Here is a 26236-nt window from a genome sequence, read left to right as displayed (position 1 = left end):
AGGTGAGGCCCACACCCAGGGACAGGTGACTGCTAGGGGCACTGCCATCAACACTGTAGAGATGGTTATGACTCTTGAAATAACTGACCCAATGCTCAGAGCTGGAACAGCTGTGTGGGAAAGCACTGTCTTGCCCTGAGCCTCAGTTTCCTTATTTGCAAGACAAGTTGTCAGTACTGGCATAGTCCAAGAAGCTCAAGACAGCCCACTGCAGAACAGCCTGCAGTGTTTACAGAGCACTGAACTGAACTTTGCATCCTGCAAACGAGGCTGGACAGGGGACATGAATGAGCTCCATTCACTAGGCAGCTGAGCCAGTCGGGGCAACAGAGTGCCAGGCTCCGAGGACAGTGCCCTGACTGCAGAGGCCAAGGGAGATATTTCATATAGGCCTGGATCTCATGTCAACAGCCCTCATGATGTAAGAGAAAGCCTCTGTCCCCGTGTTGAAAGCTTTCGGGGCACAAGGTATAGGGCTGCCTGGCCACTGGGCAGGATATGGCTTAAGGGGTGCCGGGGGTGGCGGGGACTGTGGACGTGGTGATCAACACATTCTGGTTAGTAGCTCCACTGAGGCACCGACTGCTCCTCTCCCTTTCCACGGCTTGGCAGAAGCAGGTCAAGCTCAGAGCCTTAGTGGGCAGGAAGAGTCTGCCACAGCACTGAGCCCCCGAGGGAACGTTTGGGGCAAAGGCATCCAGACTTCTCTAGTGGGTAGAGGGCAAATGGACCCCACTGTCAGACCCGTGCTCCAGCTCCTGGCAGGCACATGGGCGGAGCCTGTGACATCCACGCGCTGGCCCAGAGACCATGTTAACTATGCCCCCAGCTGTGTGAAGACACCAGAAGGAACCACTCCAAAGACAATGTCAGCCACTTAGGAAACAGCTTAGTCTCTAGGGCAAGAGTGGGGGGGTGTGTTTCTCCTCACTTCAAAGCAGCAGAGAAATGTAAGGTGTCCAGGGGTGCTTGTGTGGCCCTGCTGGCTGGATGCAGGAGGCAGGTAGGTGTGGAAGAGGCCAGCTGGGCCCAGAATGTAGGTGACTTGGAGCCTTGTACCTCCCCAGTCAGTTGAGAGTCTTAGTCAGGAACTCATTTTCCTATTGGACTTCAAGCTTATCCCACAGGGCATGCCAGAGCCTCTCCTACACCTATATTCAGACCAAAGGGCTGGGGTCAGGAGGGCCAGCTTCTTGAAACGGGCAGCAATTGGGAGGCTGGTTATGTGTGAAAGGTGGGCCTGGGTAGAGTCTGTGGGGAGGAGGCTTGGACCAGCAAGGTTTCACTTGGGCACAAAGGCAGGTGTTGTTGGGGCCCCATGCTGCTATAAAGAGTCCACTTGGGCCCAGACCACCCAGCTGTCCTACTGGTGGTATGATCACAGTGGGATACCAAGGCTCTGCAACTGTTAACCATGTGCCTTCCTGGCCAGGACTGGCCTTGGGGCCAGGGTACTTGGAAAGAAGTGACACCCTGTGAGGCCCCAAGTGAACCTGGAAGCAGAGATGGCTGCACTTACAGAGACCCTCTGTGGGCTATGTCAGCTCAGAAAGTGCGACATTAGAATTTGCTTTTATGGTAGTTTCTCTTCCTACTCCCGTGCTCAGCTGGAGCTCTGGAGACCTCAACCAGGCCCCCATTCCATTTTTCAAGTCCTCTCCATGGTCCTCACTTGATGTCTCCCTACCTGTACATTTGAGTTCCTATTCCCACATGGAGGAACCCTGTACTTGGGAGCTGCTACTTATGGACCTTTCTTGCTCCCATCCTAGCCTTACTATGGTTGCTGGTGTGCTATGCCTCTAAATGCTTCCCACCCCACACATGTGCCCAGTGCTTCCACGTTTCTCCAGGACCAGCCCAGCCTCTGTGCTCTATGCCCCTGCCCGCACAGAGGTGGGGTCTTCTGTATCACACTGTCTCACTCAGCCCCCAGCAGGTTATTGGGTCAGGTATCTCACTGGATAGCCATCTTTCCCTCCCTCTGTCCTAATCACAGGCTGGCTGTCCCCAGGTCCATCATATTGCTGGATGTGGGCATTTGGTCACACAACATATGGAAAAGGTGTTTTGAGTAACTTGGTTCCTGGACCTTTCACAATCTTGGACTGCTGTGGCTGGATGTATTAAAGAGTAGATGGCCTTTTGGGCACTGAATCCAGCACCTGGCTTGTTTTAGGGCAGGGGATCAAGGAGATTCAAAAGTGTCTCTTTTGCTTCTTCCAGAGATATACCCATGGCAGGGTTGGGGATTGTGACAGCTGGGGTAGCAGCAGAGGGGCCCCTTAGAACCCATAAATGCAGCTAGAGTACCCTTTCATGGAGCTAAAGAAGGAACAAGACCCAAGGGTGTGGGGATAATGTTCTACGCAAATTCCAGGGGGAATGCCTGTCATTTCCTGGGTCTTCTTGGGAGTCCAAATGTCATGCATGAGGCTAAGGCTGCCAGAGGCAGCGGACCAGACTGAGGATGTAAACCTAGGTGCCAAACTCCCAGCTGATTATCTGGCTTCTCAGGACACTTTCCCAGTGCCATGTGCTTGGAGTGTGCATTGTGCTTGGAGTACTGGTTTGGAAATAAAGTGGTTGGATCTGAGGTAGTCCACTGCCACTGGGATCTGGAGGCCAATGGAATCTAAGATTACCACCCACAGGGGCAGATGCAGAGGGGATTGTGTTGAGTACCTGTGTGAATTCTGGGGCCTGCTTGTTCTCCCATGGCCCAGCCAGCTCCCTGGAGAAGGGATCTGGGAGGTACCAGTTGACCTGGGTTCTAGACCTCATTCTACCACCAAACTGCTGTGGCACTCTGGGTGTGTCATGTCTTCTAGGTCACAGCTCCTGCCTCTGTTTGATATGCAGCTCATTTAAGATGGCTACTTGGTCCATTGTAGTAACCTGGCTTGGTGTCCCTATGAAGCTGGCCCTGGCCTGGGCACTTGACCAGTCACCCCTCACTCCTCTGAGGTCTCTCCAGAGACTCCTGTCTCTAGGCTCCATCATATTCAGGCTTGGCAGCTGCACCCTGCCCCAAGTCCTTCAAGATTCTGGAGCCTTCCTTTGCCACTAGACAAGTCCGGTGTGCACATCTCCCTTGCCAGCCTGGGCCTGGAGACTTGTGGGTACAGCTGACGGTGGCACAGTCAGCTTCTCTGGCTCTGCCACTCTATTCTGTGGTAGAACCTGTTGGGGAGGGCACTGTCCCTCTTCTCTGTCCTCAAGGGGCTTACGCACAGAAGGGTGATGGGGAGGAAGACAGGGGAAGCCAGACAAAACCGAATCAGGCAGCGAGGCCACTCCTTCCCAACAGAGGCTCAGCACAGGAGCAGGTGGAGAAGGCATGAGTCATCGTCTCTGCTTACACTCACGGGGCTGGGCACTCTGTTCAGGCCTCCCTAGGCAGTTCCAGCTATGGCTGTTGCCTACTGGAATCCCAATGTTGTCTCCTTAGTGGAAGGGATCCTGGGGGCAGGGCCTGTGTGTTCAGCTCGCTCTCTGCCTGGATGGAATCACAGCTCACCCTACACCGACAAGACAGATGTGCCCATGGTTCTGCTGCCCACAGGGTGACAGCAGGTGAGGAGGCTCTGCGCTACCCTGAGTGTGCAGGATGTACTCAGATGCATGGCAGCCCCTCAAGTCCTCGCCGGGAGGTGGTAACAGCAGCTGCCACTGGGCCCAGCTGCCCCTCCCTCTGCTTAGCTTAGCACCCAGACTCTCCGGCAGATGCACTGCTGTTTCCATGACAACTGGGAAGGATGCCTCCACCCTGAGTCTCACAGCAACACAGACCAAAGGCAGGAGTAAGCTGCTGGTCCTTGTGCGACAGCACGTTCCTAGCCCACTGTCTACTCCTCCATCACTTGCGGTGGTGGGACAGGGCCTCTGCCGGCTGGGGAGACCTGGCTCTCCCGGCATGCTTTGTACTAACCTTTGTGGTGCCCCACCTGTGGGTGGGGTGGGCCTCCCAGTAAGAAGAGCCCTGAAAGGCATCTTCGTTACTGAAGAAGCACTGAACAGAGTTCCAGGGCACGTCTCAGCCTTGGCACTCTGGCTACTTTCACCTTGGCTTCTCTCATTATGTGTGCGCTGCCATGATGCCTTCCACCTCTGTTCACTGTGGTGAAGCATGAGTGGCTCAGTCTCAGGAGAGGAAGCCACGATGGGAGTCTTTGCAACACCACCACCTGACAGGTCTCGAAATGAGGTCTCTCTGCTTACTCACTACTCTAGTCCCTAGGAGAGCCCCAAGCACCCCAAATCACCCTCAGGCTGGTCCCCCCACCCTACTTCTGACCTCAGGAGTTGGGAGGTATCTAGGGACAAACTGGATGCCTGGGGTCACCTGCAGTCCAATCTGGTTAGTGCTTCACTCTTTCTCCTGCCAACCTAAATGCTGCCTTGACGGACTGGAGAATTGGATTAATGAGGCTAATGACTTTGTAAGCCTGACTGACCCTGAAACTAGTCCGCAGGGAGAGTACACAAAGGATTGTGCTAGTGGCTAGCACGAAAACATGAGGCTGTGGGGAGGGAAGAGCTCCCGACCACCTTCTCACTGTGGGGTATTCTCCCTCGGGACAGCTCACCTATGCTCCAAGCCTGGCCCTTGAATCCCCAGCACTCCGCTGTCCCTGTGGTTTGGTGGGTGCTCAGGATGCTGAGGCAGAACAGACACGGCCCTGCCTACGTGGAGGGCTTTTCCGGGTCCCACCACTTCAGCTTAGGGCCTCCATTTCCGTTATGCCTCACTACCAGCAATCCCAGCCACTCCATGGTTCCTAGCGCCATATCCTGCCTTATTCTTGGGCTTCCTGATCCAGCCACAGGATCGGGGGCTTCCCAAGCAGAGGAGGGATGGGATGCATGTCCAACAGCTGGCTACCTCTGTTCTCATGTCCCCTTGGGAAGGCCCCCACTTAGCTCAGTGTCTACCCATCTTTGATTTGACCCCTCCTCCCTGGCTCACTTTAGTTTTAGGGCCCCTGAGGTGGTAGGTGGGGGACAGCCTGGAAGGGCAGCAGCTGGTCTCTTAGCAAGGCACAGTAGCCCATTCTGAGCCTCCCTCTACCAGCAGGGCTGCCAACACCTTTTGTGATCAGGCCCACTGTAGGCTGCCTTGGTTCTCCTTGAACTGCACCTTACCTCAGAGCCTTGGGTTCTATTAGCTGTGAGACATCAGTTATTTTTGGCAAATGTGAAATGAATCACAATAGAGACATGGTCAACAGGCAGTAACGAGGAAGCTGGAGCCCAGCATCTCCTACCCACCCACTGGGTGCTAACCAGGCCTCACAAAGACATTGCTCTTCCTAAGAGGATACGGGGCTCAGGGCTGAGATTAAAGCCCATCCTCCCCAGGTATCTTGGTGACCTCCAAGCATCTTTTCTCTGGACCCCAAATGGGCACTGCTAGTTCCAAAGCTCCTGCTGCATGCAAAGTACTCCCCCGCTCTGAGGGACGGAGAGGAACGAGGCACACTCCCCACTGCACACTGAGTTTCACAGAGGGATGCACGTGCCAGCAGCTGCCCAGCAAAGCAGAGGGAACCCAAGGAGTAGCTAGCACCACACATGCTACACTGTACACGCTAGATGGCAGGTAGCATAGGGGGCGATGTCTGGGCTGGGCTCTGGGGATGAGAAGGCACCCAAGCTGAGTACAGCCCATGAAGTAGGGCATAGAAAAGGAATACTGTCAGGCTGTGAGCTCTACCTGTGTATGCATCTTCATGATACTCAGGAGTTTGTCTCTGCCAAGGTCATCTCTTGTTTTTTTTGAAGCGGGGTACCAGGAGTTGAACTCAGGACCTTACGCTTGCCAGGCAGGCACCATGCCGAGCTACATCTCCGGCCCAAGGTCGTCTTTTGCTAGGACCTACATTCCTGCATGTATTCTGTGACCACTCTTCCTGTGTAAGGCCTCCAGATGATTGTGTTGCTGACCGAATGATCCCTACATCTCCCCACCTCCTGCCCCAGCCACATGGCCTCTTGGCCTGGGGGCCTTTGCCAACGCTGTCCTTCTGTGTGGACTGCTCTTTCTCTGGGTTCACATAGCTGGTTCCTGCTTCTAAAGTCCTTCCTCATCATGACCTCAACCCTTTCATTCACTGAGCTGCTTTTAGCACCACTGAACCCTGTTCCTGTTATTGTCAGTCATCTGCCCGTGAACATAAAAGGCACAGGGATTGCTCTCCTCAACGTGGGGCACATGGCAGGGAGGGCCAGACGGTATGTTTTGGGGTCTAGCATAGCAGCACTGGCATGTATGTCCCATCCCACAAGTGGTCTGACTAGGGTAAGGACGCTTAAGGTGTGGCTGGGGCAGGTGACAGGCACCCAAGGGAGGCTGTGAAGGTGGCTAGGCCTTGGCCTCCCTACTGTGCAGCATGCCTGGCCCTAGCCTGGCCTCCCAGTGACTGCATCCTTCTTCACCATAGCTTCACCTTCCAGTGGGTCAATCTGGCAGAACAGACTGAAAAGGCATTTGATAACCAGGTGTTCTGGTTTTAAAACGATCAGGAACTATCTGATCCTATATCTTGGCAGGTGAAGCCTTGGATTTTATTTCTGTGGTTTAGTATATTGGGGTTCTGTGCACAGAGGCCCCAGAACTGAACTCTGCTGCTGCACCCCCTTCAGTGGGTTTCATGTGCTACTTGCTAGAATACTGTATGGCCCGGCTGCCTGGTTCTTGCTCCCCAAACCCCAGCTGTTACTCCGCCTGCAAGCAGATAGCCTGGAATCCACAGAACCCACCGGTGCCAATGGAGATTAGAGAGCGATACAGAAGGATTAGCAACTTGGTGGCTGCATCTTATAAACTCAGACATTTCCAGGCTTCCGGTGTTCACGGGGCCCTTATTCTTCCTTCAGGGCCACTGTTTCTCTCATGCCTCATCTGACGCCTCCTACCGTTACCTTCTCTTCTCCCAGCCCATCTACTGAGTCAGGGTAGGTTGCTGAGCAGCTGCTTAGACAGGGAAGGAGACTCATCCATTTTACAAGGCACTCAGCCCTGTAGGCCTTGGGCAGTGACAGATGGGACTTCCTGGGCTGGGGGCTGGGTAGGGATGTGTTCCAATCAAGTGCACAAGTCAGAGCCTCTGCTTACCTGTGCCCCCACCTCTCCAACTATGCCCAGTGACAATGCAATGCTCACAGTAACAGCCGGATGGGGCAGGCTTGCCACTTCAAACAGCAAGGGCTATTTAAACAAGATAACAGGCTGCGGGGAAAGCTGTAACTCAGGCCCTAATAGTCTGGAAAGCCTTGTTCTAAACCTGCCAGAAACAGTGGAGAGCTACTTCCTGCCTCCTGCAACAGTTTAGCCTCTGGCCATCTCCTGTTTGCCAGTACAGCACGGAGCATGGAGTGGGGAATAGGGTGATTCTAAGTGACAACAACAGAGACTGCTTCTCAACCCTGTGCAGTCCCCTGGGAGGAAACAGCTGAGGGTCTTTGTCAGGAGGTGATGGTGGGACTTGCAGGTCAGGTGATTTCTGCTTTTGCCACCTAGGCAATAGGTTCTAGGAACCCACATTTCTTCTTCTGCATGGTGGGGGGATACTCCCTGCCCAGCCAGGGGCTTAGCAGCTGTGTCTGCAGGGCACTGGCATGCTCGTGTCCACGACCTTCAGTTTCCGTTTATCCTGTCACCAATACCCGATACCCCCAATCTCCACAGCTCTGAGCCTCAGGAATTTCCCTAAGGCCCCAGGAGCTGCATAAGGACCTAGAGCTGTGCTGTTGGGCCAACCCAGACCTGGGCACTCCAGATGGACAGTGGTGGCCACATGACAACCCTGGGACCTCTGCCAGGCCTGGGTCCTACCCACCTTTGAGCTTCAGTATGAGCTAGAGATAGAGTTGTACCCAGAGCACTTCCTCATATCCCAGCAGGAGTTTCAACCACCTGGCAGGGTTTTCTAAGAGTCTGAGTGCAGCCACAAGACACTACGCCATGTTAAGTCTGCATGCAGGTGGCAGTGGCTTCTCAGCATAAGCCCAGCATCCCACACTTCATTGTTTTTTGTTGTCACTGGACCTCAGAATCAATGACTAGCAGGATCTTCAAGCCTAATGAGACCTTCCTGTTCCAACAGGTGTTGGTCAAAGTCCTGGGGAAGGCAGAGCCCCAGGGTAGGTGTAACATGGCAGTGTGCACCATGTACTCAGTGAGGGTGATTTAGGAACACTCAAGACTCCCAGTTCTGGGACAACAAATACCCACAAAATGCTGGGAGCACTTGCCTGAATGGGCCTGAAGCCCTTGAGTTCTGCTCCCCCATTTCACACTCAGAATATTGGCAGCACTGTGGGATAAAGCTTGGGCTTGGGTCCTGCTCCAGCTCACAAGTGTGCCCAGCCTACAGGGTGGAGCTGCCTCTTCTGAAGTCTCAGTCTGTGTTTGCTTTAGCTGAAATGAGAACCATCTCCTATTTGCTTCTGTGTTAAACCTTGCTGGCTTGATCTTAGTCCCCCTGCTGTCAGTCACTGACAGGAAATTAACAGACAGCAGGATGCAGGTGCCTTGTAGACTGGAGGCGTCAACACAGACACAGGCTTGCACAAGGAAACTGCTGTGTGTGAAGGGCCTCCTAGTGCAGCTCCACAAGACCCCCTCGGACCTACAGCTCAGCACCTTGCCTAGCACTGTTTAGCAAGTTGCGTGCTTTGCACTCCTGGCTACTGGGGCTGTGCTCCAGCACACATCTGTAGGTGCCAATGCTTGTAAAAGCACTGCAGCAGGCCCTGGTCCATCCCTGTGATGGACATGAAAAACTGGGGTAAGGAGGAGAGACCTCCCCACCCAGTGGGCAACTGGTGCTCATGATCGGTAAGACAGCTTTCAGCAAGGCTCAAAATTTACTTAGAAAAAGAAAAGTACTTGGGTATTACTACGCTAACCCAGCATCTCTGCTTGCAGGAAGCAGAAGGCTAGAGTAAGCTCAGGTTCTGTCTGAAACCCAGATGAAGTGACACAATCTCCCCTGGAAAGAATGTACATGTGTGCTTATGCAGCCACGCAACCTGGATGAGATTTACTCCCTGGCTCCTAGGCACTGCCCCACAAGGGGTGTGGATCCTGAGAATGGCTGCTCTGGCTCCAGCACCTGTCCTGAGGTTGAGGCTGGTGGCTGTATACTTTCCAGAAAGCAGGACCCACCAGGGTGGGAGGACCAATGGGCTAGAAGACCTCAGCCTCAGCAGTCCTTTTTGAGGAACTGTTGCAAGCAGTGGCAGGATGAAAGCACTAAGGAGGACACGGTTTCCTGCCTCTCCTGAGCAGCTGTTTTAGGACAGAAAATTATTTCTGCATCTCCAGCTCATAAACCTGGTCATCAGATGTGCAAAAGTAGCCCAGACATCAGATAGGGCAGCTGGTGCATGATATTGCCACTTCCAACCCTCACAACAGTAGCAGCCTTCATGCCTGGAGTGACCCCCAGTCGAGAACTCCTGGGCTGTTTCCTGTCCTCTTTAGGTCTCAGTGGGAGAGGTGCCAGGGTCAACTCTAAAGACATTTTGTAATGAAGCATTTTGGACAGTGATCAAAGCTTAAGAATCAGTGCCACCATGTCTGCACTGCAGGTTGCCACCTTCTGGAGCACTGTAAAGGCCACAGAAATTTAGAAAACAGACAAGGTAGCAGAGCACCCCTTATGAGGTATCAATATTGTCATGGACACGTGCCAGGCTCACATGGTTCCCAGCAGCTGATGGCACTCTCGCCAGCACTTTTTGAGCTCTCTTTGCTCCATTTCCAGGCAGGTTCCTAAGCTCTCTTCACTAGGGGGATGCTCTTAAACTTCAGGCATCACTGCTTCCTGGGGAGAGATCCCTAAATATTCCACCCCATCTCCATTCTGGTGCTTACCTGCAGCATCTATGGCTGTGTACGCCCATTCTCCCAGGACAGGGTACAAGCCAGGCTGGGCCAAATTCCAGGCAAGGAGCCTAACATGCACCAAGGACAGTGCTGGCACAAGGAGTGGCCTGGGGTAGCCAGAGCCTAGGTAGTCTTGGAGAGGAGCCCTGGCAGGATCTGTGCTCTGAGGGCCCCTGCTAGGACTTCTGAGCTGTGGAAGGCAGACAGCTGGGGTTGCCTTGACACTGGGGGAAAGGGTAGGTCCAGAGGCCAGGCCGGTCAACAGGCCACAGCCTTGGTCCTGCTGATTCCAAGCTGGGCTACAGTGTTCCTTGGTGCCCCAGGGTGCAGGTACTTTCAAGGCAGATGCTAGAGGCTGAGGCTCTGAGAGGAGCGTGGGAGTCAGTTAGTCCTCCAGCCCCAGTGGATTCTTCACTGCCTAGTAAAGGCCTCCTGCCCTCAATGGGTCCCACTACTTCAGCCAAGGCATTGGGACATCCTGGAGGAACTCACCCTGCAGCATGGCCAGTGGTGCCACAGCTTCTTTGTTCTGAGCTATGCCCCTACTCCACCCCTGCTGCCAGGTCCTAGCAGACAGCTGAGATACAAAAGGCCAGCCTGCTGGCTATGGATGTCAGAGAACAGTGTTACAGGCCCAGCCCTGAATGCCTGCCCAGTAAGCACTGCCCCATTCCCTGGGAGTCTTTGGTTTTCTGTGATCCCAGGTCCTAATAGCACTTGCAGCCTGGCTCTAGGCAGCCCAGGGCAGGTCTGTGGGAAGGGTCTGCCCTCTGGGACCTGGGGGCAGTTTGAAGCACATGGACTGGCCTTGCTGGGCCTCATGCTATGTAGGCTCATAGCAATCTCTTGAGAGGACCAGGTTACCTGCTTGCCTGGAACAATTCCTGTAGTCTTCCCAGCTACCCCAAACCAGGGAGGGGCACTTGTTTCATGGGTGAGGGCACTGGGGCTGAGAGGCTGGCAGGGTCTAAACCCTAAGCCTGGCGCTTTTCTCTGTCACCGTGCCATGCTCAGGGTCTGGGCTCTGTGGGGCCAAGTGTAGGCACAGGTAAGAGCAGACAGGCACTGAGTCCTTCTATGCTGAGGCTTCAAGTGGGTTGTGACCACAGAAGGGTCGAAGAAACGGCCCTCCCTTTACAAGCTTTCTGTCCATTTCTTCTACAAACACCTCTTCTAACTTGTGCCACAGCCATTCCCACTTCACAGCCAAGTGAACTTGTCCAAACAAAGCTGGACAAGTTCATCCACGCTGAGGCCCAGCCAGGACCAGAGGCCACATAGGACCCTGCACTGTGTTCTCTAGGGTGCTGTGGCCCCACCCATGGGGAGATGAGGCTCAGAGAAGCGTACGTGCCTTGATCCCTGAAGTACTGAATGCAGAGTCATAAGGTGCAGTAGTCTCCTCTGCTGGGTATGGCTTCCCACCTAATAACCACAGACTGCCTTGGTCAGCATTTCCAAGGTGCTCTTTCAAAGTTCTGGAGTCCCAGGACGCAAAAAACCAGAGCCTATGGCTCTTGGGGCATGTTGAGCAGGTCACAAGTTTTCCAGCTCTTAACTGTTCATTGTTTGGGCGAGGCCCGTGGCCCTATGGGGAGAGGATTTGTCTATGCTAACTTGTGGCTGGGTTGAACTGCCCCAGAGGCTGTAAGTGTCCTGGGTTAGACGCTGTTGAATTTCTCCTGGGGTCTCTACAGTCTAGGAAAATGTGTGTGGGGTTACAGCCCTAGACTGGCCTCAGCAGGGAACCTCAGGACATGAGGCCCAGGGCCCTGGGCTGACTGCGGTTTTACTATTAATGAAATTAGAGGAAGTGCAGGACTGAGGAGGCATTCACCAAAATGTGCACTGAAGATTGGATTAGGGTATCAGCCCAGGTCCTGGCCATCTGGACTTGTCCCCTGTTCAGTTCAGAGCCACATGTAGGAAGGAGAAGCACCTTTCACTCTACCCAAGCAACACTGGGGCTCCTCCCCTGGCTGCCCCTCCCCCTCATACCTCGAATTGAACTCAGGCCTTGCGTTTGCCAGGCAGGCGCTGTGCAGCTGAGCTAAATCCCCAGCCCAACCCTGGCTGTCTTTCAAATCCCTCCAGAAATCAGATGGGAAGAGCCCATGGGCCTGGAGAACCTGAGATGGGTGAAGAGGGCCCTGAACCCTATTAGCATAAAAAGATGTAAGTGCCCTGTCCTCATCCCTACCTACTCTCCTGTTCAAGGCCAGTCAAGGAATTCCCCCTGGGCGGCAGATCTCCAACACCTACCCTGGTGATCCGGAGCTCTCCAAGTCAGTTAGGCCTCCAGATCTCCCAGCCTCCACCCTGGAGTCTGTTCCTGATAAGTGGAAAACTTGTTTTTCAGTTCTTGGATTACACAAATCCCTTAAAACAATAATAATCTGTGTCTTAAAACCCAGAGCTGTTCTGACGTGTGCGTAACAAGCAGAGCTAATGCGCTCAGGAAATTAATTACCTGCTGTCCCAGGCAGACTGAACGGATGGGAGTGGGAAGCAATTCCACCTTGAAGCTCTTGGTACAACTGGGAAAGGGGCATCTTTATGAGTATCCAGTGCTATCACCTGGTGGGTGAAAAGTGCAGACTGGGGAGGGAGACCTAGGTCAGCCCCAGCTCCACAGTCACAGTGTGGGCAGTGCCATCCCCTCAGGCCGTGCTAGGGACTGCATATAGTATCTGGGACTTTGGCCAGCATGGTCCTTCCTTGACCCCAAATGCAGGGTATCTGATACCTCAGCTTTCTCTACAAGGTGCTGTGCACAGTACTATGTTCTCCATGGTTCCCAAACAGTTCCCTTGGCCCTTCTTCAACAGTGCCCCACAGCCCTTGGTTGGATTCTATAAGGTCCAGATCAGATCACCTTTGTCCCTTTGTCCCAATCCACTCAGGCCGGGCTCCCAGTGTGTGGGCCCTCTTCCATTCTGCAAGCTAGTCTCTGATGTAGATGAGGTCCTCAGGTCCTCCAAGGGCTGCTCAATGCTGTCCCCAGCTGTTCTTAGGAGAGGAAAGACACAACTCTGTCCCTGGACTGTGAGCTTCTTAGGGCCAGGACCTGCACATATTACGTGTGACCCTCCTGAGTGAGTAGCATGGGGTTTTCTTTGAGATGGAGAGGATCCCCCTGTTTGAGTAGATGCCATCATGTTAGCTGATGACAAAGGCGAGATAGAATACTGAGGCTGCTTCTCTGTGCAGTGGTATTGTTTGAAATCTGTCCCTGGAAAGCAGGAGTGGGGGTCAGGATAAGTGTGGAGCCACTATGGAAAATCACTCCTCTCTGAGGGGATGAATGAGAACACATATAACACATGTGGTGGGTGGGCCAGACTTGGGAATTCCTGAGGAACCACAGAGGAGAGACAGATACTGTTTTGCTCTTCAGAAAGGTGCAAACTGTGGATCCAGTGATTCACAGATAACTCAGCCTGACCTAGGGTTGAGGATGCACGGCCTGTGGCATGCTGGTAAATGTTTAACAACTGGCTTGGAGTGGGGGGAGTCAGACAGATTTGTAGTGTTTGCCAATTTCCGTGGTGTAATTACTGCCACTTGGATGATTTTATGCAATTAATATGATGTCAGACTGCTCACAATCTTCTTAAAGATTGAAAAATTGGCTCTTGAGAGCTGGTATGAGCCAGCTCCGCCTTCCCCCCCCGGGCCCCTGTGGACTGGCATGGAGAGGGAGATTCTGCCACTGCTAATGCCTATCTTGGGTCTGTGCACCTCTTTCTGCAAGAGGCAAGCACTGAGGGAAGGTACTTGCTCTCCCTCCTTGAAGTTTATCAGCACTAGGGCAAGAGGCCGAGCCCAGTCAAGCTATAAGGAGGTTCCCCTTCCCCACCTGAGGCCCACCTGGAGACCTCCTGTCTTGGTAGGGTCACCAGTCTGAGATCCAAGAATGGTCATCGATATGTAGATTCTGCCAAGGCATGTGGAAGATTCAGCTTGGTGAAAAAGATGGCATGATGGGGCCCAGTGTCCCAGCTGCTGCACAGCTGTGTTTAGTGACAGCCTGTGTATGGGGGTGGGAGAGTGGTCTCTAGTGGCATGGCAGGTGACTGACCATCATGGAAGAACAACTGATGCATGTGCTAAATAACAGAGCCAGGTTCACAAGGATGAGGAGAGAGGGACGGATTAAAAAAAAAAGCCATTTTAGGAACCCGAAGTCACACCACGCAGGTGTAGCTGGTGTAGGGGGCAGGGAGGCATAGTGAGTGGCAGGCATCCAAGCCCAGAGCCCACGTTTTACTCCACTAAGGCCCTACCAAGAGCAAGAAGCCACTGTGGAAAGAGCACTAAGGAATGGCCCTGCCCTGGGACGCTCCCAGTGTGACAGGAAAGGAAGAATGGAAGGAGCTGCTAGTGGGAGGGGCCTCTGTGGCTATGTACCCCCTGGGAGTAGAAGGAAGGAGTTCCCAGCTCAAGGATCTGAAATACCGGTTGGCAAGTAAAATGGACCTTGGGCCAGGTTGTGCCCCCTTCTCCACATATCCCCACCCTCTGCCTTTCACGGATTAGAGTCAGATGTGAAGCCCAGGCTCCTGGGTGAGCAGTACCCCACTATTCACTGATCAGGGACACAGGCTCAGAGCAGCCCAAGGCCCACTCAGGTGTGAACCAGATTTGGGCTGGAGAGCCTGCATTGAGGTGGTGGTAGAGGCTGTTCACAAGTGCTGGCAGCACTTCTGCGGCAGGAGTGGTGCTGCTATGCCTGTATATCCGGTGAAAAGTACGCTGTCCAGGGAGATGGTGTAGCTAGCTAAGCCCCGCTTCCTTACTCTGTACCTGCCAGTCAGGCCCTTTCTGTCTCCCACCTCTGTGGAACCTCGCCAAGTTGTATCTCTGCTGTCCAGTCCTTAGAAACACAAACCTCTGTTGGCCTGGCCCCATCTCTGGCTCTGGCCCAGGAGGTCTCTGCTGTCCCAGGGTCTCAGTGATTTGTGGATGTCACAGACAAACTGCACATGGGCTGGGTACAACGAAAGATGAGAAGGAGCAGCTGGGAGATCAGTGCCCAAATGAGAGTAGTGAACTCCTGGCAGGTTGGTGGTTCACCTCTCTGGCACAATTCTCAGCACTAGCCACTGTTACTGAAGCTATGCTCTGGACTGGATCTAGAGCAGGAGGCAAAGTGGGGACATGCTGCATCACAGCACTCTGTCATCCTGCCACTGAATGGGTGGGGGATGGGGCCAGGGCAGATGGCCACTCAGTCTCCTGAGCCCTACTGGGATACTCTCCATTCTTTCTGAAGGGAGGCTGGCCACATGGCAGCCATCAGGGTAGAACTAGTCTATACCAAGAGTCCCAGCGGAGCACCTTTGCACTTCATAGGATATGCACCTGGTAGTTAAGAGGGGATCTCTGGAATCCCCAGGGGGCAGTATTGGGTGCTTCCTGAGAGCCAGACACTCAGTCTGAGGCTCTGTGATGCAAATTCAGCCTCATCTGCAAAGCTGCTTGTTCAGGATCCCTAAGGGTTTTTTTTTTGTTTTTTGTTTTTTTGAGACAGGGTCTCACTATGCAGTTCAGGCTGGTCTTGAGCTCACTTTGCAGCCCAGGCTGGTCTTGAACTTCCAACGATCCTGTCTCAGCCTCCTGAGTGCTGGGATTACAGGCATGCGTCACCACGCCCAGTTACTAAAGTATTTTTAAGTCCAAGATGAAGTCTGTGTATGCTGGCGAAGGGAACTGTCCCTGCCTGGCTGTATCCCATTTGTAATCTCCTTCTTTGGTCGGATATAACCAGCTCCATTATCAACAGGTGAGAGACGTTTTACTATAAACACCTTGCATCTCCCTTAGTGCCTCATTTTATGACATAGCTGCTTAAGTACCATTTTTAAAGCACTAAAACAAGTTCCCTTTTCAGACTAAAAACCACAGTACTAGCATCCTATTTACAGGGCTGCCCCTGGCCACCCCTTTCTCAATGGCATGTACCTCTCTTAAAGACCAACACTTGTGGAGTACCCCCATAGAAGGGTGGAAGCCAGCCTGCTTGGGACCCTAAGCACTGAATGCCTGCTGCGATGGGGTCCTGCCCACAGTACAGGTTGGTGCTCTCAGGCTGTGCTTGGGCTGCTGACCTGTCCAAGGGTGGGAGAGGCTGCTCAGGAGGCTGAGAGCAGGACAAGGGCCATTGTGTAGAGCTGGGCAGAAGCCACCAGCCTGGTGTGTGGCTGCTGTAGTACTCACCACCTATAGAACTTGCCCCCTCAAAGGCAACATCTCTATGTTCCACCCATCCCTTTTCTGACATATGTTGACCAGCTGTCCCTTGGATATATGGCAGCAGGGACATCAGCCCTTCCACAGTGAAGCTTGTGGCCCAGCCCACTCGTGAGGCCCAACTGGCCCCCTCTTCCCCCAGGTGAAAGCAAAATGAATCACTTCTGAGAATTGTGTCTGTTGGCTCTAGAGAAGGGAGCAGGTGTTCTTGGGATGAGGGTTTATAGAAATTAAATAGTGGATGTGCCGGTGTGACTGTCCCCCATTCCCCAAGCTCCTTGTGCAAATATTAAAACTTGGCTCATGATCATGCACGGCCCCTAGCCAGGGCCCTGCGCCTGCACAGCAGGCCCACAGCAGGCCCACAGCGGGCACACAATGAACCTGTCACAGGGCTGGGAATGCTGACAGCTCTGCTGGGAAACGGGCAGCAAGCTCCCTGTGGGTTTCCACATGAGAATATTTGACACTTTACAACCAAGCCGTTTAATCTGTCCCTTTTGAAGGATCCCTCCATTAAGCATCCAGCAGAGTCCATTAGCTAATCTGCAGGGACAGAGTTGGGTGGTAGGCACCTGCTTCCCCACACTTCCCCTGGACTCCCAGCAAGTATGTTTTGGGTCCCCCTGATGCCTTTGATAAGGGAGTAAAGACTAGTCCCACTGGTCACAGCTGTGCTCATTATTCCACAAGGGCTGCTGGGTGCAGGTATCTCAATTTCTCTTGTCCACGCTTCTCTTGAGGCCACAAAGCGACCTGTTTCTGTCAACTGAGCGTTTGTGAATTCACTATAGAGAAGGGGCAGAGCTTCTGCCTTGGGTTGGACTGAGTGAGCAGCCCATGGGGTCCTCACAGCTTTCAGGGCATGTCCTCATGTAGGAGGGTATGGTGGGGTGGGAAATCATCTACTGCCACCCTGCACCTGGCCTTTGTGCCGTCTGCGACAGAAATAAGAAGTGCTTCTGTTCCACAGGATTGGTCAGGATGGTGCATGAGAGAAAGCCCTGTAAGTCACTGGGCTGTGTTTTAGCCTCTGATACCATCTCGGCGTGTACCAAGTGGGGCTCTAGAAGCTCAGATGGCTCTGGAATTGCCATGCCTGCCAGGATTGCAAGGGGAACAGGCCCTAGCACCTATCAAATCCTCTTTGGGGCAGGAGTAGAAATTGTGGCCAAGAGCTGGCATGGCTCCTCATACGTGCGTGTTGCCATGGTCCATGGATGCCCTGGAATCCATCTCCCCTTGCCTCCAAGGTGCTGCCCTGCACTTGCTGCAGTCCTCACACCCAGGAGCCCAGAGATGCTGACGCTCTCCTTGGCAACGTGCTGACGCAGAAGCCAGCAGGCGGGCTGAGGTGGGGTGGGGGCTATGGCTCCTTTGCCAGGCATGGGGGCAGGGGTACCGCAAGCCTTTGTCAGAAAGAAGATGAGGCCTTGTAGCTGAGCAGGGAAGAGGGCTCTGGATAAGCGGTATCTAGAGCCTTGGCACCTGGCCCTGAGGATCATTTAACTTTTGCAAAAATTAGTATGGCCTTTTCTTGGCTGATTTGTTTTAGCCAGGGCTGTGAGGACAGTTCAGGCATTCCAGGAGGAAAGGGCGGACGGTGGCAGGCCTGTCTTAGCCTCTGTGCCAGCACTGGCCCTGGCCTGACTGGAGGGAGAGGCGGGCAGCACTCACTGCCGGCACCACCCCAGGAGGAATCACGGGTGGGTATTGTCTTTCCTCAGCAGCCTGTTTGTTTTTCATCCCCAGATATTACTGGTGGAGCATGAAAGGTCAGAACCATTTGGAATCCAGTGAATTTCCAGCCTCACTTGGGTTTCTCATCAAGAATTTCCTTTTCTGGTGAATAATCACTTCTTCAGGGCTGCAGAAACTAGGGTGGTGGGGGTGTGCAAGCCCAGCTGCCAGCCCCCACCTGTGCCCGCCACTTTAGATAATGCCTTGAAAACCTTAGAGCTTGGTTCCTCTAGGAGGCGAGTGCAGGCCCTCAAAGTGATCCCCACGGGGAGAAGGCTGGGAGAAAACTAGAGCTGGAAACCCCACAGGGCCCCACCGAGTCTGTTCTTAGGAGCTTCCTCACATATGAGCTGCGACCCACCCAGTGATGAACACTCAGTGGAAGAGTGTGCAGTTTACTGGGCTGAGGTCAGGGATTGGCCTCGCAAGGAGGCATCACTGGAACGAGTCCTGAAGGACAGGAGGATGGGGTAGGGAAACAGGAAGGTCCTGAGCGTGATGCTGAACGAAAGTTATGGGAGCAAAACAAGCTGCTGATGGCCAGAGCAGAGACAACAGAGAGGCAGCAAAGTAGTGGCAAGAAGCAGGCAAAGGTATAGCCTTGGGCCTGTCTTTGAGAACTATTAGGCTGCCTTCTTACTGACTGGTTCAGAGAATGGGATGATAACAAAAGCCTTCCATGAAACTTTCTGCCTTTGGGGCCTGGCACACCTACAGGTACAGTCTGAAAAGGATGGATCCAGGAGTCAAGCCTGGCACTGAGGGAACTCACCATGCCTACCCTGGAGATGACAGATGAGGCATCCCTGGGATCCAGACCTAGAAGGCTGCCTGATGAAGAGCCACTTCTTGTCAGCTCCAGGCACAGAAGTGGACAGACACAGTGAGAGCCAATCACCTGGGCCAGTATGACTGGTAACTGTGGTGTGGTCAGCAGATCTGCCATGATATGGACCTCTGGGCCCAGCCCAGGTAATTCACTTTGTCTCACAACCTGGTCAACCCAAAGTGCTCTGCTCTCAGTAACGCCTTGCCAAGGGAGCCTGACCTCGCTCATCCGATGGGAGGTCAGTCCTATCCAGAACCATACAAAGTGCTGAAGAGGAGGCAGGGAGCCGAGTAAGAGGGGCTAGAACCCTGAAGGCAACTCATTCGCAGAGAGACAGCCTGAGAGAAGGGTGGACCACAGCATCTCTGAATTATCACTCCACCCACTGCAGTCATCATAATACCTGGGCACAGTTCTAGGGAAGAACCCAGACACATGAAAGGAAGAAGACCTGCGTCCTGCCTCCACAGCTGCTTGATGAAGGGCCACAGACCCACTCCCAGAGGACACTCAGGCACTCAGCACTGTGGCCACACTCTGGAGCCTTCCACAGACTCTCTTGGGGCCACATGCCTTAAGTTAGAAACCTCAGGTGAACCCAAAGAACACAGCTGCCACATGCTTTAACAAGACAGGGTGAAGGAGAAAGCTCCATCCTTGCCACCAACTCCAGAGGCCAGTTCTTCAAACTGTGGAGGCTGGGCCCTTGTCAGGTAGAGGTTCCCTTTCTACCAGATGCCTCTACCAGCATCACTGTTTTCCTCTGAGCTCAGAGCACATACTCCTTAGGGGACTTCCTGTTTGTCCCCACTCCCCCACAGTACCAGGCTCAGGGTCTTTTCTCAGTGCTCCTGCCTAGCATAAAAGGTCTGCAAGGATAGTCCCAGTGTGTCCACCACCTGTCTGCTGCTCCTGGGTGCCTGGGGAGGCTGCAGGTACCTTGTGTATCAGGCCGTCTACCTTGTTTGGGCTAGAACATGCTGCCCACCATCTCTTTGCCAGGGGCCTGCCTCTGCTGTCTGGTTTTTGAGTAATTCCCCTCCTCAAACCCCCACCTCACCAGCTTCGCTTTGGGCCTAGGTCTCTCTTTGGCCATCCCTATCCCACTCATGCCTCTGGTCCCTCTTTCCCACATAGTTGTTCACAGCCCAAGCCAAGGGCTCCACTGAATCCTCATGCCTGCCCTAGCTAATCCACTTACTGAGTTGCGACCCTGAGAACCCCAAGCCCAGGTCCTGGTACCATGAGATTATATTTAACTGGACTCTGGGGACTGAGAGGGGGTTTTGCGGGTGGCTGTTGTTCATCAGACCTATAGCTCCAGTGCCGGAAGGAGCTGCATGGATTTGCCAAACTGCCATGTGGACCAAGAATAATACCTGGCCAGGCCTTGTCCTCTCTTATCCTGTGGCCTCCGTAGCCTGAAAGCTTCAGGTACGGGCCTGATCGCTTCACTGCACTGAGGTGGGGAAGGCCAGGGAACACAGGGCCAGTAAGCGCCACAAGAGCATTGCCATCTGCAGCTGAAGGGAGGGTGGCTATACCTGATGGGGCGGTGAGCCAGGCCGCCTTCCATGGAGCCCAGGAATATGGGGTCACTTGGGCGTGGCAGAGCCCCAAGAGCCTGTCAAAGCATAGTCATCTAGGTCAAAATCAGCCTCCCCAGACGAGGGTAGCCCCAAAGAGCTGGTCTTCTAGGGGACCAATGAGGCCCAACAATCTGGGATTGATGTTCTAGCAGAACTGACCCTGAGATCCTGCTGTTCCCATAACACCAGCCACGTCCCACAGTGTTTTCTGAGTATAGCACAAGGGCTATCTCCTCATCTCACAGGAGTCGATGGTAGATACCGGATAGCTGCACCAGGCTCAGTCCCAGTTTTCCTGACTGTGACCTCTCCCTGCCCATGCAAGTCCACCTGCTTCCCAGGACAGCAGGAATAAGCAGTGGAAACCTGGGCCTCACTCACCGTCTGGTTATCCTCGTAGAGCTTCAGGTCGTAGCCACTAAGCTCCACACAGAAAATGATGGCTGTGACACCCTCGAAGCAGTGGATCCACTTTTTTCGCTCTGACCTCTGCCCACCCACATCCACCATCTTGAAGGTGAGCTCCTTGAAGGTGAACTTATTCTCCACGATACCTGTGGTCATGTCCCGGGAGCGCAAAATATCCTCAACAGTGGGGATGTAGTCAGGTGCTGCAATGCGCTCAAGGTCGTTCAAATAGTAGGCTGCATTGTCCTCTAGGTGGTACTCACTGGAGCGGCCAAAGCAGGCCTGTGCCCCAGGATCGGCCCACAGCCGCCGCATGACACCCAGCAGCTCGGGTGTGATCTCGCCCTTGCTCTCAGCGGGCCCTGTCAACGCAAAGAGCTGCACAGCATCATAGGCGCGGTCAGGGTTGTGGAAGTCGATCTTGAGGGCGGCCAGGGCCCGGATGATGCGAGTCAGCGAGTCGATGGCGTTGTAGATGATGAGGGGCTTATACTCCTTGCAGGCCTCCAGGTTGAAGCCACCACTGTGGATGATCTTCATCTGCTTGACAATGGTGCTCTTGCCTGAGTTGCTGGTTCCCAGCAGGAGCAGCTTGATCTCACGGCGCTGCCGCTGGCTCTCTGAGCGCAGGTGGCGGTCGATTCTCCGGGACCTCCGAGCCGCCTCTTTCTCCTCTGAGCTTTGCCGACATCCCATGGTCCGGCAGCGGCAGGCCCAGATGTACAGCACAGGTGGGTGCTTCTCCCTCACCACTGAGCAGGGATGGCCTCAGTGAGGGATGCTGAAATGTGGGCCGGTGCGTGCAGCAGACAAGTCAGCTGTCCTGGGAGTGCTCAGTGCTGGCTGGGGGGCAAGGCCGTGCCACCCTGCAGCCCCTGCCCCAGTGCCTCTTCTCTAGCTGGCATGGCGCTTCAAGCAGTGGGGTGGTGGCCGCACCCTCCCCTCTACTGACACTCCACCTCCCTTGTCAGCTGCGTGGCCTGATTTGCCGTAGTCATTCCCTGTCCTCGGTCACGGTGGGAAGCCGTCCGCTTGCGTCTGCCTAGGCTGCTGCCGTCTGGTTGCTGGTTGCTGTGGCGATGCTGCTAGGCACGGCTGGAGGGCCCAGTGCTCCCTGTGGCCCCCCTGCCTCGGGCTCCCAGCCGTGCATCCGGCCCTTTACCTGCCAAACAGAGAACAGTGTGAGCCGCCTGCTGCTCTGGCCCCACCTCAGAGAGGATGGGGAAAGGGAGCAGCTGACTGGGCCTCAGAAAAAGCGGGAACGATCCATCAACTCCCTGCTCCTCTGGAGTGCTGCAGAGTTAGGACAGCAAAACAAACAGGCTGGCTGATGCCCACTTACTGCCCTCCCGGCCAGGCAGTTTAGCTGAAGCCAGGTGCGCAAGACAGCAGGAAGGGAAGTATGCAAGGCCTTCGCCTGCCTGTCCTCATGCTACACTCACATCTGCCACCCCTCCTGGCTTCCTGGATCTGGCTGACCTTACCCTTCCTGAACCTTTGCATCTTGCTGGGGTTCAACTATGTGACCCCACTATGATGCATCCTGTGCCTTAATACTCGAGGGCCCTGATGGAGTTTAGCCCCTACACTTTTTTACAGTGGGGCCTTGGCTGTGGCCTTGCCTGGAGAGCCCCAGTACCTCCAACCCCAGGCCTAGGATAACTGGGTGTCTCTTAGGCTCTCACTGCTTCCTGCAGGAGTTAGGTCACCTTTGCTGTCATGGGGCATAAGGTACACTAGGAAGGTGGCCAGCCTCTGCCTTCCCATGAAGGCATTCTGTGGGGCCAACCACAGAGGAAGCAGATGGACAGGAACCCAAGCAAGGTGGAGGTCACAGGCTGGGGAACACGAAGGGGTGCCTGAGTACACAGCAGCTGGGCTTGGGTCTTGAGGAATGGGCACAGACAGCTGAGGCAGGGGATGGGGGCAGCAGGAAGACAGCGCCTACACAACAGGTGCTATGGTGAAGTTTATCCAGGAAGGCAGGAGACACTGGACAACTCCCAACAGGAAGCACTGAGTCCAGGCTAGGGAGGACTATACAGAGGCCTCCCCAGTCTCTGGTCAAATCTTTCATTGACCCTAGCTGAGCCTGAGCAGTAGGATCTAGATTTCTTCATACCACTTGCTGACTGGCAAGGGAAGAGGTGCACCCCGGGCCAACCCTAAGACCCGCCAACCCCCTTCCAGCAGGGAGCTCAGGCTTCTGCCCTGAGAGCCCAGGATGGTGCCTACCATAGGTACACCTCTTGCCTTCCCTCCCCTGGCCTGTCTGCTAGTCACCCTGCCACGGCCAATGTTCACCCTTCTAACACCCCCTTCCCACCATGGCATCACTAGGCTCAGGACAAACTGAACCTGGCAGCCAAGGGCCTCTCTTGTCTCCACTTCTGGGCATGAGCAACATCTGAAATTCAACCTCCCCCAACCTCTCCACTTGCTCTGCTCCAGGGGCCTCAGAAAATGGCACTCTGCCTTCCCACTTGTCAGCCATGCTTCACTCTACCCTGCCCATGTCTCTTAAAGACTTTCTACCTCTAGTCCCAGTGATCCTGCTCTGAACCAGGCCCCCGGGTGCCTGCTCTTTCCCTGGCCCAAGGCTCTGCCCTCCTTGTGGCTGTGACCTCCCATCCTCTTCTGTTCTTTTTCTCCCTTTGATGTTGCTCCACCACTCCGAGGGTATGAGTCTCATCCTCCACAGGACCTTTGGCTAGGTATCCCCTTACCCATCACCAGCTATGTGGCCTTGGGGATATTACTCTATGTCTCTGAGCTTGTCCCTCACTGGTCACTGGTATCTGTGAAGAGTAATACATCTAGCATAGAGCCTGCTACACTGCAGGTATGTGCCATTAGCTGTTACTACCCCACTGTCCCTATCACTGTAAGCATCACCCTCTACCCTCTTTTTTGCCTTCTCAGCTGGGTCTCATACCTTGTGTTGTCCTCTCCTCACTGCTGCCTCTACAGTAACCTTCAGCTAACGTGTGACCTGCATGACCTTGTGTGTTGATGCCACCTCTTTCCTGGACCAGAAGTGCTGGACAAGCAGGGTTTTGCTGGCATCGCCCCTTCCAAACAGAGCAGTGCTCAGCACACAGCTAGCCTTTAGCAGGAACTTTCCCACTTCTCTGCAGTTGTACCCACCAGGCAGCCATGAAAGAGTGTGCCAGTGAACACCCTCGCAGCATCTCTGCTGACAATGCAGTGATTACAGGGCCATTTAGCCTGCTCCCAATGAGGCTGAAATTATGTCTGAGAACGGAAGCCTTGAGATGTACCATCCTCGAACACAGTAGATGCCCCAGGATCACCTGCTTAGGGATGATGCATAAGCAACACCTGTAGTATATGTGTGCATATACTGTGTAAACAAAGGTCTAGGAGCTACTTTCCAAATAGTAATGAATTCTTGTTGTGGAATCCTAGGCAAGTGTCTTGTTTGCGTTTTATACTATCTCTTGTACATCCCTCAGTGAACTTTTGTTAGGGAAAAAGACTTGTAAATAGATGTCATGGCATTGACAAGGCTCCGCCTCTCATCACACCTGGGGCTTGCCCGTCTCTGACATAGACTGTTAGCACGCACAGGTCAAGGGACCCACGGCTCTTCTTACATCCCTGCTGAGGACCAATGGCCCTGCGGGTGGAAAGGAATATATAACCTTCAGCCTGCTTTGTGGGCTATCTTTCCAGGGAGACTTCTGAGCAGCTGCCAGGAGCACTGGGGCTCTCCTTGCAACTATTTCTGCATGTTTGCTGATGCTGTTCTTCTGAGAGGGCCAGCTCAGGGTGTCCCCTGCCATCACCATTTTTCTTAATTCAGTGTTTTAAAATCTGAGGTACAGTCAGGCTTTAAATGACTAACCTTCCTTTAGCTGGTCAGCACCAAAGGCAGAGATCATCTAGAAAACAAGTTGTTTGCTACCACCTCAAAAGCAGGCTTCTAGCTGCCTTGGGACACCTTGCAGTGACCCCATTGTTGGGACATGGTGTATTCCAGGCAGGTGACATAGGAACCCCAGAGCTGTAACTTCTGGATGTTGGGTGGAGCAGACTTCTGCCATGGGTGCAGAGTGACACCTAAAAAGACTAAGACACTGACCGCTTCCTGGCAGTGCACAATGGCACCCTGCCTCAGGGCCCCACCCGACATCTCTGACCCCCCTAGCAATGTGGCCTGGGGAGCTCACTAGGTCTGGCACAGGCTGTTCTCTGCAAGACTTGCTCCATCACCCAGCTCTCCTCAGGTGGCTCCCGTCTGTGGTGGCTTTTGCTTGGCTTCTGTACTGGAACTGCCTGCTCTTCACAGGTCAGCTCACGCGCAGCACCTCCCCTCCCAGCAGGGTGCCCCCTCCCTTCTGCTGACAGCACCTCTCGGCCCCATGCCCTCCCTTTCTGCGCTCTTTCCTGCTAGAGTACGATTTCCTTAAAAGCATGGAGGCCATGTGTACGGAAGAGAGGTAAACCCTTGCTGATCCTGCTCTCTGGTGATGACCAACAACCTCTCAGGGGCTCTAGTTCTATGGGCTGAGGGGGTTTGTGTGGGTGGGGTGCCTGCATTAGCCTTGCACGGGGTTCCACAGCCCCTCCAACCCCTAGCTCCCTCTGTTGCCCATGTAGTCTGTCCTGTTTTGCCCTGGCAGCATACAGCATCAGGTCCTAAGGACAGTGAACTGTACCCACCCCGCCTTTAGCCCTATGCGGCAGGATGAAAAGCTTCTCTGTGTGAGCACAGTGATTTGTGCTTCAGGAATTATGTGCTCCACCACTCCAGCACTGAGAAACTGGGCTTCTGGGAATCAGGAGAGCAGGGTGGGGACAGTGGGCAGGCATACTGCGGCCTGAAGTGCTGCTGTGTGGAAGCCCCAAGCCAAGGGGCAGGCATATGGTTCCTGATCAGTGTGTACGGGCAGCCACAGGGAAATGGAGAAAATAAAAGGAAAATTGTAGCCAGGCAGCAACTGTGCATAACAGGACCTGTAGAGAGCAGCAGCCAACAGTCACAACACGGGGAGGTTTCCTGCTTGAGGCAACCTCTTCCTTCAGATCACCAGAACCAAACAAGCTGAAGCCCCTCCCCAGAGTCCTCCCCGCAGCTCTGTGGGGCCTGGCCACATTTGGGGGATGTGAGCGTGATGCGGTGCAGCTGATGCAGGATGAGACTGTGCATGGATGCAGAAAAGCCTGTGAGCAGGAGCCTGGCCTCAGTCCAATGGGACCTTAACACAGTCCTCCCCAGTCTGAGGCCTGGCTTCTTCTATCTCATACCAGGCTCCTGCCAATCTTCTCTCTGAGTCTAACCTGGAGCTTTACTGGACTTCAAGGGACTCTTCATATCCCAGAATGCAACCTGATGAAATTCAGCCCACAGGCTAAGAGTTGGATGACCACATTGTTCCCTGGCCCAGAAACTGCTCATTCAGTCACACTATGACCCCCTGCCACAGTGCCACCAGGCATAGCTGGAAATAGCAGAGGAGTAGGCAAGGGAAAGAGCAGGACGGGCAAAGGAGGAGCTTG

General features: G+C 54.1%; 2 protein-coding genes across 2 annotated transcripts in view; one reads left to right on the top strand and one right to left on the bottom strand.

Moving 5' to 3' along the window:
- The window catches only part of Rsph14 (radial spoke head 14 homolog (Chlamydomonas)), an 82565-nt gene that overhangs the window by 28535 nt on the left and 27794 nt on the right, over window positions 1–26236 (top strand). The gene's annotated exons all lie outside the window — the stretch shown is intronic.
- The window catches only part of Gnaz (guanine nucleotide binding protein (G protein), alpha z polypeptide), a gene marked incomplete at its 5' end in the record, with an annotated part of 53083 nt that overhangs the window by 8513 nt on the left and 18334 nt on the right, over window positions 1–26236 (bottom strand). The window contains 1 exon segment of the mRNA XM_005396367.2: window positions 20687–21875. Within this exon segment, the coding sequence (XP_005396424.1) occupies window positions 20687–21409 (723 nt within the window).

The sequence above is a fragment of the Chinchilla lanigera genome, unplaced genomic scaffold (genome assembly GCF_000276665.1).
Source record: "Chinchilla lanigera isolate Chin_1 unplaced genomic scaffold, ChiLan1.0 scaffold00054, whole genome shotgun sequence".
Lineage (NCBI taxonomy): Eukaryota > Metazoa > Chordata > Mammalia > Rodentia > Chinchillidae > Chinchilla > Chinchilla lanigera.
The sequence above is the reverse complement of the archived record's forward strand: the minus strand, read 5'-3'. Positions and strand labels throughout refer to the sequence as shown.